Raw genomic sequence first — 13,910 nt, forward strand, 5'->3', positions numbered from 1 at the left:
AAATTTTGAAAACATTCCTTTACCTCAAAAACGATTTCCAACTCATAATTTGAAAACACTGCACATGGGGAAATGACTTAAAATGTCCTTAAGACACATAAAAGCATTTTTTGATTGCCTTTGCAGCATGTTTCAGTCACCTTTAACATGCCTATGTAACGGAAACATTCAAAATCTAAATTTGCCATGCACAGGTGGGAGCATATTTACAAGCAATTTGCTCCACAGACAAACTTCTTACATTGAAATGGGAAAGACTCTCAATTACCTTATAAAGAAGCAGACACCATTATATCCTTCTCATCAATATTAAAACCATTGCTTTTTCTCAAAAACGATTTACAAGTCATAATTTGAAAACACTCCACAGCTCCTATGCACATAAAAACCCTGTCAGTACTAATACTTCACATTTTCTCCAATTACAATTTCTCAAAGAAACAAAATCTATTTGTGAAACACTTGAGACAAAGCAACATTTGAAAAACACAACTTTCTTCATAATTTTCTCCTTAAAGCACACTATTTTCTATCTAAATTAAAGAAATTTTTTCTCACCTTAGCAAATACTTTGAGTTTCAAAACAGTCTCAGAAACACACCAATTTGTCTTCAGCAGAGCAAAAGGTATGCACTCCAGAGTCTGCAGCTATCAAAAGCACAGAAATGCTGTAATTCCTCACACAGATCTCTCATGTCACCCAATCAAAACTCTTCCCTCACTTTTTTTCAAAGCAAAACCCTTCCCCCCTCTGCCCCCTCTCTGCTTTTTCTGCATAGCAACCACCTCTTGCAAGACCTCTCACACAACAATGTTGCAATTGAACTCTGAACTCTCAGTGCACCTGCATATCCAAAGCATTCTTTCATTTAATGATTTTTTCTTCGCCACTCAAAATACATCTTTCAACGAACTCATCCATGCACACTAACTTTCTGTTTTCAGCAATCAAAATCCACCAATCACTCTTACTGCTTCATTAACACAGAAACTCCTCAGTTTTTTTCATTTTACACTCTCATTTTTTCAACTGCCATTTCATTGCCACACTTCATCTGACTGCAGGAGAACCTTCTCTCGCCATGTTTTCTGTCTGGATTGTTGGACATAGCTACATCTATTGGGCTCAAAGGTACGCTGAAAACAGGAATTTACCTAACCTCAATTTACAAGATGTGGAAATTAAGTGGTTTGGCCACAGAGGATTAAAATGTCACCAATTGATACCATTGGTGAAAACCTTTATGCATTTGCCAAAACCTGACCTGTTAATTGTGCACTGTGGAGGTAATGATTTGGGCACTTTGACTGGGGTAGGTCTGGAAATGCTTTTAAAGGACACCTTTGAGCAATTGATGGCACTTTTTCCTCAGACTGCCTTGGTATATTCAAATATATGCCAAAGACAGAAATGGAGGTGGTCGAACCAATTTTGTCCACAAATTGAGAAATCGAGGAAGCATGTAAACAAATCTGTTTCAGCTTACATGAGAGACCATGGAATGGGCTCCCTGTACAACAATAACTTGCGTTACTACCTGCAAGATATCTACAGAGGAGATGGAGTTCACTTCTCAGATGAGGGCAACAGAGTTTTCACTCTGAATTTAAGAATGTGCATTGGTACCTACTTATAAGTACCTAAATGTACCATAAACCCAAAAGCTCTTCTCAGAGCTACCCTACATCTGATCACTCACAATTATTATTGTACTCTAACTTTTTTCACTAATTTTCAAGAAAGTACGCTCCCCAGAACGCTTCCCGGTTCGCGAACCGAGCGCACTCCACGCAAAAAAACTAAAAAAACGGTATATATTTTTTTGCCCTGCGAGAACCTTTCAAAGCCTCCACATCAAACCTAGGGGGTCAGGGACGATCTACTATGCCCCCTTATGGTCATTTGCCCCTTCGCTTTGGCCTCCTCTTGTCTCTCGATCCTACCGAGAGACAAGATGGCGGCCGCTACGGACTGTTTGGAATGTTTACAGACGCCGAAAAACCAATCAGCTTCGCAAACCTCCGTAACGCGAAAAGTACGCGAAGCGGAGCGCTGTTACAGATATATATCTTTTTTTGAACGTTAATTTCTCAAAATCCACTGGAGCACATATATTGAGACCTAGCAAAGGCACATCGGGCTACCAGTCCCTACAATTTTGCCAAGTTTCGTGCAAATCCATTCAGCCGTTCGATTATTATTATTATTTTTTTTTTTGCCCCGCGGGGCCCTTTTAAAACCTCCACATCAAACCTAGGGGGTCAGCGAGGATCTACTATGCCCCCCTATGGTCATTTGCCCATTCGCTTTCGCCTCCTCTTGTCTCTCGATCCTACCGAGAGACAAGATGGCGGCCGCTACGGACTGTTTGGAATGTTGACAGACGCCGGAGAACCAATCAGCTTCGCTTCACAAAGCTCCGTTGCGCGAAAAGTCCGCGAACCAGACCGCTGCCTGGTCCGCGCTTACAGATATATATCTTTTTTTAAACGTTAATTTCTCAAAATCCACTGGAGCACATATATTGAGACCTACAAAAGGCACATCGGGCTACCAGTCCCTACAATTTTGCCAAGTTTCGTGCAAATCCATTCAGCCGTTCGGGCTAAAAGTGAGGCCAACCGCCCTATGGAAATTAACATGGGAAAAACGCGTTTTGGGACCCCCCTTTTTTCTCGGCCCCCCCTTGACGAACCCCCCCCAAATTTTCAAAGGCTGCTCAGAAACAAAATGTGCCATTTTCCTGAAAATTTCAGCCAATTCCGTCCACAAACAGCAAAGTTATTAGACATAGAATTTTCAAAAAACCCATAGAGAAAAAATCCTAACTATATATACCTACTGGCGACCGCCAGTAGGTAATATATATATATATATATATATATATACATTTTACAGACTTTTGAATAAATGTTCCCTTGTCTTTGCCAAGGTTTGTTTTAAAACTCAGTCAGTCACACTTCAGCCTTTTTCAAAGAGTTTCAAAGTTCTCAGTTCAGTTAATAGGCTGTGTAAACGTTAGAATAAACAAATGGTTCTTCAGCTTTCTTTACTGTAGTAAAATAAATTCTTACTGTCCTTTTCCACACTTCAACACGGAGGACTGAAATCTCGAACGCTCTGCAACTGCCTTCCAGGAAGCCGATGATGTAATTTTATATCCGCGCTGTCACACGAGGAAAACAAGAAAACCTCAAGTCATCGGTAATTGAATTACCGCGCTACCGCTGATCTGACAGCCGCTTCAAGGTCACGACTAGGGACAGAAGTCAAAGGGAAATACTTTGGGAATTCCAGTTAGGTAATTAAGGAGTTTTAATGGGTTTTGTTCACGAAGCGAAGCTCAGGTTCTGAAACAGAAGCGCCCGTCTGGAAACAACATGAGACGAAGCGCCGACCGTTGACAGGAGCATGTATTTATAGACTGAGCTCTGTCACGAGCGTCAGCGCGAGCTCCCATTCAAAAAGATTCCAGCCTCAAAAACCAGCGCGAGACTGTCTCACAAGGAGCGCACAATCTAGGCAGAGAAAATAATTAAGCTTTCCCCTTTGACAAGAATTCAACAAGCATTGTTAAATGCAAACCTCAAACCTTCCATTTACAATGACTGAAATTAAATTCTGTATCTTTTAACAAACATTACATTAGATTTTCAGTTTCAGCATACACTAACTGAACCCTAAAAACCTGAATTAAGCTAGACGACCAGTAGCACCCCTAACAGTTCCTCCCCCCAAAGGTCGTCTTACAGGTCGAGGTTTATCAGGGTGTAAAGCATGGAAGGACCTAACAATTCTAGGGGCATGAACATTCTTTTCCGATTCCCAAGATTACTCAGAAGGATCGTAACCCTTCCAATCAACCAAATAATACAAAGTACCTCGTACTCTCTTTGAATCCAAAATAGATTTAACCTCATACTCAACATGATCACCAATTACCACTGGCGGCGGAGGATTATCAGGTCGAGTAGAAGGCTCAAAAGGTTTCAAAAGGGATACATGGAAAACAGGATGAATAGCATACTCTTCAGGTAAAACTAATTTCAATGACACAGGATTCAGAATTTTCTCAATTTGAAAAGGCCCAATATACCTAGGTTTTAACTTTCTGGGACCTTCCAACTGAATATTTCTTGTTGACAACCAAACTAACTGACCTTCCTTGTACAAAGGAGAAGATTTACGATGAGAATCAGCTATTCTTTTCATAGTAATCTTACTTTTAACCCATTGTTTTCTAGCCTTTTCCTGAATATCAATCAATGACGTCAACCTATCAGTAACTGCAGGCATAAACTGCTGTTCCTCAGGTAAGAGAATTGGTAGTGATCTGGGATGTTGACCTGTGAGAAAATAGAAGGGAGAACAACCCAAGGCCGAATGTGTAGTATTATTATAAGAAAATTCCGCCCAGGGCAGAACTTCATCCCAACAACCAGAAGAAGTTGTCAACAAACAACGTAAACCCTGTTCTAAATGCTGACTAACTCTCTCTGTTTGTCCATCAGTCTGTGGATGAAAAGAAGAAGACAAAGCTAACTCAATTCCAAGTTGTTTACTAAGCTGTGACCAGAATTTAGATATAAATTGAGGACCTCTATCTGAAATTATCTTTGAGGGAAGACCATGAAGTTTTACAATGTTCGACAAAAACACAGTAATAAATTCTGCTGCAGTTGGAATCTTAGGTAATGGAATAAAATGTCCCATTTTAGATAGTAAATCAACCACCACAAGAACTGTAGTAAAACCATTAGATTTAGGAAGATCAGTAATAAAATCTAGACTGATTGTATGCCAAGGTTGAGGAGGAATGGTCATCGGATGAAGTAAACCCATAGGAACTGCATGTAAGGCTTTTTGCCGTGAACAAACTGGACAAGCTCTAACAAATTGCTGAATAGTAAGAACCATTCTTTCCCACCAAAAATGACGCTGACATAAATCCAAGGTTTTATTAATAGCAGGATGTGCAGCAATAGCTAAATCATGATTCCATTGCATTACCTTATCTTGTAAAACCTTAGTGGGAATAAACAATTTATTATCGTGATAGAACAGACCTTCTCTGATAGAATTTCCCTTTCTAGATAACCACTCCTGAATATCATACATCTTTAATTCTTTCTTAACAGAATCCAAGAAACTTTCAGAATGAATTTCCGCAACAATTCTCTCCTTGGGTAGAATACTTGGCGGTTCTTTACCCGACAAGAAATTCTTTTCACAAACTAATCGTGAAAGTGTGTCTGATAACAACTGTTTATTTCCAGGCCGATAAGTGATTATGAAGTCAAATTCACTAAAAAACTGTAACCATCTCATCTGTCTGGGAGTGAAAGCCTTAACCGTGGAATAAAATTGCAAATTTTTATGATCAGAATACACAGTGATAGTATGTTTTGCCCCCAAAAGATGATGTCGACATTCCCGAAACACTTCTTTAATAGCTAAAAGTTCCCGTTCAGCAATTGTATAATTCTATTTCTTGGAAATGTACCCTTGATTACCTGGTGATCATAGTGAAGACAGCGAAACGACTCTCGGATGCATTATTGGTAGAAATAAAAGAGTGTGAGAATGAAATGAAGAAAAATATCAATCCATCGATATACAAAAAACGTTTAGAAGAAATAACGAAAGAAATGGAGGAAACGCATGAGTACTTGATGCAGAACAAACTTCAAAAATTAGGAAAAGATGTAAAAAAATTCAGCCAAGAGTGTATGCATCCGTACACAAAAAAAGACTATGTGACAACAGACAATGGCTCAGATACTGGATCCACTGGATGGAATTCGTCTGTGGGTTCTGATGGGAGCTCAGATGAATCAACACCAAGAAGGGGCCGCAACAATTTCAGGTCCAATCGTCCACGAAGAGAAAATAGATGGCAACGACCCGCATTCTTCCATGGGAATCAAATACCTTACTACCAACCTTTCATGCCTCCCTTTACAGGTTGGATGAACCCCTACAACCCTAACATTCACCCCCAACAACAAATGGATAATCACCCGTCATCTACTGCCACAAATCAACCACAACAGCCTTTTTTAGGGAGAGGCCAAAACCAAATGCGAGGGAGAAAGAAAAACCTGACGTGGCAAGACCAACAACTGAATGTACAAACACGCAGCATGTCGTCAGCACCACCAGGCCCAAGCAACAAGACTCACTAGTGGTGAACTTATCAGACATCAACTTAACCGATGACCAGATGACCGTCCTCAACAAAGGATTAGGCTTTGTGCCGACACCAACATTGGATCGATTTAAACTGAAATGTGAAGTCTCCGAATTTTGTCGAACTTTGAAATTAAAAGCCTTCTTTAATTAATCGAACAGTCCACACAATGAAGGTGACACAAGTCTGAAGAGAAAATCTAAGTTCTGCCCCCCAATAACTTCAGTACCCATTGAGATACAAACTTTTGAGCAGGCAATCATGAAAGGAATTGACAATTTGGCGTCTAACAAAAAGACATATCAAAACTTGAACAAAAAGGAACGTCTGGCACTGATGGAGTTGAAAGATGATGACGAAATCGTCATAAAACCAGCAGACAAGGGAGGTGGTGTAGTGATCTTATCAAAAGAAGGATATAACCAACAATGCCTATCACTCCTATCTGACGAGATTTTCTACAAATAAATTGAAGAAGACCCTACCGACAGATTGACTAATGTCATCGCCATCATGGTACACGAGGCAGAGGTGAGCGGATGGATTTCAAAAAAAGAGGCTGAATATTTAACACCCAAAAGCCCCAAAATACCATTTTTGTATTCATTACCAAAAACACACAAGAACAAGTCACCGCCACCAGGACGTCCCATTGTCTCGGGCATCGGATCATTGTTGGAGCCCCTCTCTAAATTTGTAGATGAGTACTTGAAAAAGTTGGTCCAAAGAACACCTACTTATCTAAAAGATACTAGAGACCTCCTGATACAAATTGCGAACTTTGAATACAATCCAAACACAATGCTGTTGGTAGGCCTGGATGTCGAGGCATTATACACGAGCTTGCCCCAGGAGGATACCCTACAAATGGTGGAAGATATTCTTTTCAGCCAAGATTGGCCACATAAAACCCCTCGCAACTTCATTTTGGAGTGTTGTCGTCTAGTCCTAAAAGAAAATTACTTTGAGTACAATGGACAACTTTTCTTACAAAGCCATGGGACCTCCATGGGAAGTGCCTGCGCCCCTTCGGTGGCAGGACTCTATGTAAGTCAACTTGAAGAAAATTGGGTACTCAACACCACAAATCCCTTCGTTTCCGGTATCAAATACTGGAAACTATATATTGACGATGTCCTGCTGACTTGGGATATCAAAGAAGACCTGATGAAATTCATGGAATGGCTAAACACAAGAGACCGTTGGCTTAAGTTCACGTTTACCTGCAATAACCAAAGTATAGCGTTTCTGGACCTAACCATCTTTCATGAGAACGGGAAGTTGGAGACAAAAACTTTCACTAAACCCACGGCAAAGAACAGCTTGCTCTCGTACTATAGTTATCATCCACGACCGCTGCGGGATAATCTCCCTTTCAGCCAATTTCGACGCCACAAACGGAACTGCAGCAAAGACAATGATTATCAGATACAAGCAATGGAATTGAGCCAGAAATTAAAACAAAGGGATTACACACCATCAGTGATAAAAAAATGCATGAAAAGGGCTAAACATCAGCCACGCGAATGCCTTTTACAAACCAATGAAAAGGAACCAATAAAGGATCTGGTGACCTGTGTAACCACTTACTGTCCAGCCACTTATGATGTACAGAAACTGATCAGAAAAAACTGGCAAATAATTACCTCCGGACAATTTGATTGGCCAAAACCAAGATTTGCAAACAAGAGAACTAAAAATATAAAAGACGTCCTGGTCCACACAAGACCTAAAATAAAACAACCCCACACTGTCATAAGAGACGCCAGGATGCAACCTGTCATTGGACATTACCCATGTGGGACCTGTGGTGTATGTAAATTCACAAAACCGACCAAAACTCTTCAATTGACAGAGACTTTTAAATGGACCCAAAAGCATCACACCAATTGTAATTCGTCTCATCTGATCTACATGGTCACCTGTCCCTGCAAACGCCAATATATAGGTATGACCTGCAGGAAAATCAAGTTACGAATTGGAGAACACCGGAGTAACGTGAGAATGAAGAGAAACAACACAAAGCTTTGCACACATTTTGTGGAAGCGGGACATACCTGCGATGACTTGAGCTGGACAGTACTCGAAATGCTGCAAGATAAGAACAATAATGCAGAACAAATTCTGTTTGAAAAAGAACAAAGGTGGGTGGACCGACTGGGCACCCATCTATCAGGGATGAACGATAACATTCCATGGAGTCAGTTCTACTAACACTTCCATGAGAAAACCATTCGCAGTATGACATGAGAAACAACTCACCCGGTCTAATTAAGGGTGACAGAAATCTGTTAAAAAAAAACGACTGGATTACCAACATCAGTACACCCACAATGAATAAAAAAACTCATGGACATTATCGTCTATTTATGAGTCGATATGTTGCCAAAAAAATACAGATCACTGTCTGTGACCCTTTATTTATTTAATTTGACAAACATTGTATTTATCATTCTCTTTTCAAAAAAAGAACACATCAGGTCCATAAACCTGTACATTTGCAATCCCCGTGTTACACCAGAGGCAGAATCCATCTTGGAGGGACGGAGGACACATATTGGAGTCCTTCCTTTGTTTCAAGTCTCGCTGTCATAAGGCCAGGAAGCTGAGCCCCGCCTGTAACCAGGGGCAGAGTCAGCACAGGGACCTAAACGCGGTCCACGTGGGTAAGAACTATTGCCACAGACGACAGCACACGGGTAAGAAGTCTAGTTTATAACCTCTAATTTCTGGTAATATCCTTCTAGCAAAGACCACGTCTAGCGACTTCTAAACCCCTGCTGAAGTTTTCAAAAGCACCTATTAAGGTACTGTTTATAGTTATTTTTACCGCGTGTCCTCAATGCCACACAACAGAGCGCGTAATTGCCACACAATATTGCGCGCTTTTTTGACTAGATGCTTGTTAGAGTCTAAATATTTTACCGCCACAACACGCTTTGTACTAAGCAGTCTGCTCACCGTATGTACACTATAAACCTGTTCTCGAATGCTCTCTCCTTTGCAACAAATTTATGTAGCTAAAAACTAGGTGCATATCGTTTCACTAGTAATCCTAGTATGTGTGCTTCAAGAAAAGCATTATGCCTAATCACCATAACCAACACACTATATTGTATTGTATTGTTTGTGTCTGTGTTCCTATGTTCCAGGTGACTAAATAAGAAACGCTAAAAATAGCGAAAGGAACCTACACGACTTGTGTGAGTACCTCATTTCTATGTTTGTTGTTTTATGTCCTGACGAAAGCTCTACAGACCCGGCTGGGCCTAAAGAGCTGAAACATGTTGACGCATCCATATATACATAGATATATGGTAATCTAGTTACTCGATTACATATATATCGATAATTTTTAACTGACAGTGTCAACCTTTTTCATTAAAAAACTTTTTGGAGACACACTGTCTTTTATAATAATTTTCCCTCCCTGTTATTCCTGGACACTTCTACCTGGACCAGAGGTAGCCTCGGGTGAGGCGGGCATACCACACGCTTTTTGACTACCCTATGAATATGCCATGACACCTGACGGGGCGGATAAAAGATATACCGCATCGATAAAATCAGGTTGCCTATGAGGGTTGTCATATGTGAACCAATGGTTCAGTAGATACTAGTGTCCATTCCTTTTTGATTAACTTTGGATCTAATCAGGGGAACTGAATGGACCATAAATCCTCTTCCCTCTTTTTTGATAGAAGTACGTAAGCAGCGTACAGCTGCGGGAAACTCACACCCCTCCTATATATCTATATAGTTACTGGGGCGTATATATATATTTTTCCTTTTTTTTTTTTTTTGCACAGTAAGGAAGGGAATATGGAGAACAGCGGTTTAAGTTTTACAGGAGTTGACATTGATGAGATTCTAGCAGCACAACCGCTGCTACAGAACACAGATTTGATCCAGGTCTTAGCACAAACAGATGATTGGGACACACTGACCAATAAAAAAAGAGAACAAATACGCACCGCCATACATGGGATTATAATGACTGAGTACTTGAGGTCAAAAACAGCACCTAAAGGTTTGTGGGTCACCAATGCACCGAGAATCTTTTTACATGACCTCGCGTTTAGATGTGATTGGTCTTCCATTTCTTGGAAATGTACCCTTGATTACCTGGTGCTCATAGTGAAGACAGCAAAACGACTCTCGGATGCATTATTGGTAGAAATAAAAGAGTGTGAGAATGAAATGAAGAAAAATATCAATCCATCGATATACAAAAAACGTTTAGAAGAAATAACGAAAGAAATGGACGAAACGCATGAGTACTTGATGCAGAACAAACTTCAAAAATTAGGAAAAGATGTAAAAAAATTCACCCAAGAGTGTATGCATCCGAACACAAAAAAAGACTATGTGACAACAGACAATGGCTCAGATACTGGATCCACTGGATGGAATTCGTCTGTGGGTTCTGATGGGAGCTCAGATGAATCAACACCAAGAAGGGGCCGCAACAATTTCAGGTCCAATCGTCCACGAAGAGGCAATAGATGGCAACGACCCGCATTCTTCCATGGGAATCAAATACCTTACTACCAACCTTTCATGCCTCCCTTTACAGGTTGGATGAACCCCTACAACCCTAACATTCACCCTCAACAACAAATGGATAATCACCCGTCATCTAATGCCACAAATCAACCACAACAGCCTTTTTTAGGGAGAGGCCAAAACCAAATGCGAGGGAGAAAGAAAAACCTGACGTGGCAAGACCAACAACCGAATGTACAAACACGCAGCATGTCGTCAGCACCACCAGGCCCAAGCAACAAGACTCACTAGTGGTGAACTTATCAGACATCAACCTAACCGATGACCAGATGACCGTCCTCAACAAAGGATTAGGCTTCGTGCCGACACCAACATTGGATCGATTTAAACTGAAATGTGAAGTCTCCGAATTTTGTCGAACTTTGAAATTAAAAGCCTTCTTTAATTAATCGAACAGTCCACACAATGAAGGTGACACAAGTCTGAAGAGAAAATCTAAGTTCTGTCCCCCAATAACTTCAGTACCCATTGAGATACAAACTTTTGAGCAGGCAATCATGAAAGGAATTGACAATTTGGCGTCTAACAAAAAGACATATCAAAACTTGAACAAAAAGGAACGTCTGGCACTGATGGAGTTGAAAGATAATGACGAAATCGTCATAAAACCAGCAGACAAGGGAGGTGGTGTAGTGATCTTATCAAAAGAAGGATATAACCAACAATGCCTATCACTCCTGTCTGACGAGATTTTCTACAAAAAAATTGAAGAAGATCCTACCGACAGATTGACTAATGTCATCGCCATCATGGTACACGAGGCAGAGGTTAGAGGATGGATTTCAAAAAAAGAGGCTGAATATTTAACACCCAAAAGCCCCAAAATACCATTTTTCTATTCATTACCAAAAACACACAAGAACAAGTCACCGCCACCAGGACGTCCCATTGTCTCGGGCATCGGATCATTGTTGGAGCCCCTCTCTAAATTTGTAGATGAGTACTTGAAAAAGTTGGTCCAAAGAACACCTACTTATCTAAAAGATACCAGAGACCTCCTGATACAAATTGCGAACTTTGAATACAATCCAAACACAATGCTGTTGGTAGGCCTGGATGTCGAGGCATTATACACGAGCTTGCCCAAGGAGGATACCCTACAAATGGTGGAAGATATTCTTTTCAGCCAAGATTGGCCACATAAAACCCCTCGCCACTTCATTTTGGAGTGTTGTCGTCTAGTCCTAAAAGAAAATTACTTTGAGTACAATGGACAACTTTTCTTACAAAGCCATGGGACCTCCATGGGAAGTGCCTGCGCCCCTTCGGTGGCAGGACTCTATGTAAGTCAACTTGAAGAAAATTGGGTACTCAACACCAAAAATCCCTTCGTTTCCGGTATCAAATACTGGAAACTATATATTGACGATGTCCTGCTGACTTGGGATATCAAAGAAGACCTGATGAAATTCATGGAATGGCTAAACACAAGAGACCGTTGGCTTAAGTTCACGTTTACCTGCAATAACCAAAGTATAGCGTTTCTGGACCTAACCATCTTTCATGAGAACGGGAAGTTGGAGACAAAAACTTTCACTAAACCCACGGCAAAGAACAGCTTGCTCTCGTACTATAGTTATCATCCACGACCGCTGCGGGATAATCTCCCTTTCAGCCAATTTCTACGCCACAAACGGAACTGCAGCAAAGACAATGATTATCAGATACAAGCAATGGAATTGAGCCAGAAATTAAAACAAAGGGATTACACACCATCAGTGATCAAAAAATGCATGAAAAGGGCTAAACATCAGCCACGCGAATGCCTTTTACAAACCAATGAAAAGGAACCAATAAAGGATCTGGTGACCTGTGTAACCACTTACTGTCCAGCCACTTATGATGTACAGAAACTGATCAGAAAAAACTGGCAAATAATTACCTCCGGACAATTTGATCGGCCAAAACCAAGATTTGCAAACAAGAGAACTAAAAATATAAAAGACGTCCTGGTCCACACAAGACCTAAAATAAAACAACCCCACACTGTCATAAGAGACGCCAGGATGCAACCTGTCATTGGACATTACCCATGTGGGACCTGTGGTGTATGTAAATTCACAAAACCGACCAAAACTCTTCAATTGACAGAGACTTTTAAATGGACCCAAAAGCATCACACCAATTGTAATTCGTCTCATCTGATCTACATGGTCACCTGTCCCTGCAAACGCCAATATATAGGTATGACCTGCAGGAAAATCAAGTTACGAATTGGAGAACACCGGAGTAACGTGAGAATGAAGAGAAACAACACGAAGCTTTGCACACATTTTGTGGAAGCGGGACATACCTGCGATGACTTGAGCTGGACAGTACTCGAAATGCTGCAAGATAAGAACAATAATGCAGAACAAATTCTGTTTGAAAAAGAACAAAGGTGGGTGGACCGACTGGGCACCCATCTATCAGGGATGAACGATAACATTCCATGGAGTCAGTTCTACTAACACTTCCATGAGAAAACCATTCGCAGTATGACATGAGAAACAACTCACCCGGTCTAATTAAGGGTGACAGAAATCTGTTAAAAAAAACGACTGGATTACCAACATCAGTACACCCACAATGAATAAAAAAACTCATGGACATTATCGTCTATTTATGAGTCGATATGTTGCCAAAAAAATACAGATCACTGTCTGTGACCCTTTATTTATTTAATTTGACAAACATTGTATTTATCATTCTCTTTTCAAAAAAAGAACACATCAGGTCCATAAACCTGTACATTTGCAATCCCCGTGTTACACCAGAGGCAGAATCCATCTTGGAGGGACGGAGGACACATATTGGAGTCCTTCCTTTGTTTCAAGTCTCCCTGTCATAAGGCCAGGAAGCTGAGCCCCGCCTGTAACCAGGGGCAGTGTCAGCACAGGGACCTAAACGCGGTCCGCGTGGGTAAGAACTATTGCCACAGACGACAGCACACGGGTAAGAAGTCTAGTTTATAACCTCTAATTTCTGGTAATATCCTTCTAGCAAAGACCACGTCTAGCGACTTCTAAACCCCTGCTGAAGTTTTCAAAAGCACCTATTAAGGTACTGTTTATAGTTATTTTTACCGCGTGTCCTCAATGCCACACAACAGAGCGCGTAATTGCCACACAATATTGCGCGCTTTTTTGACTAGATGCTTGGTAGAGTCTAAAT

General features: G+C 40.8%; 1 protein-coding gene and 1 long non-coding RNA gene across 2 annotated transcripts in view; one reads left to right on the forward strand and one right to left on the reverse strand.

Moving 5' to 3' along the window:
* LOC144762068 (uncharacterized) overlaps positions 1-13,910 on the reverse strand; it is a 144,588-nt gene that overhangs the window by 117,314 nt on the left and 13,364 nt on the right. The gene's annotated exons all lie outside the window — the stretch shown is intronic.
* The window catches only part of LOC144761491 (uncharacterized), a 72,379-nt gene that overhangs the window by 58,223 nt on the left and 246 nt on the right, over positions 1-13,910 (forward strand). The window contains 3 exon segments of the mRNA XM_078646824.1: positions 10,001-10,689; positions 11,220-11,803; positions 13,740-13,799. Coding sequence (XP_078502950.1) covers positions 10,001-10,689; positions 11,220-11,803; positions 13,740-13,799 — 1,333 coding nt within the window.

Source organism: Lissotriton helveticus, chromosome 6 (assembly GCF_964261635.1).
Source record: "Lissotriton helveticus chromosome 6, aLisHel1.1, whole genome shotgun sequence".
NCBI lineage: Eukaryota > Metazoa > Chordata > Amphibia > Caudata > Salamandridae > Lissotriton > Lissotriton helveticus.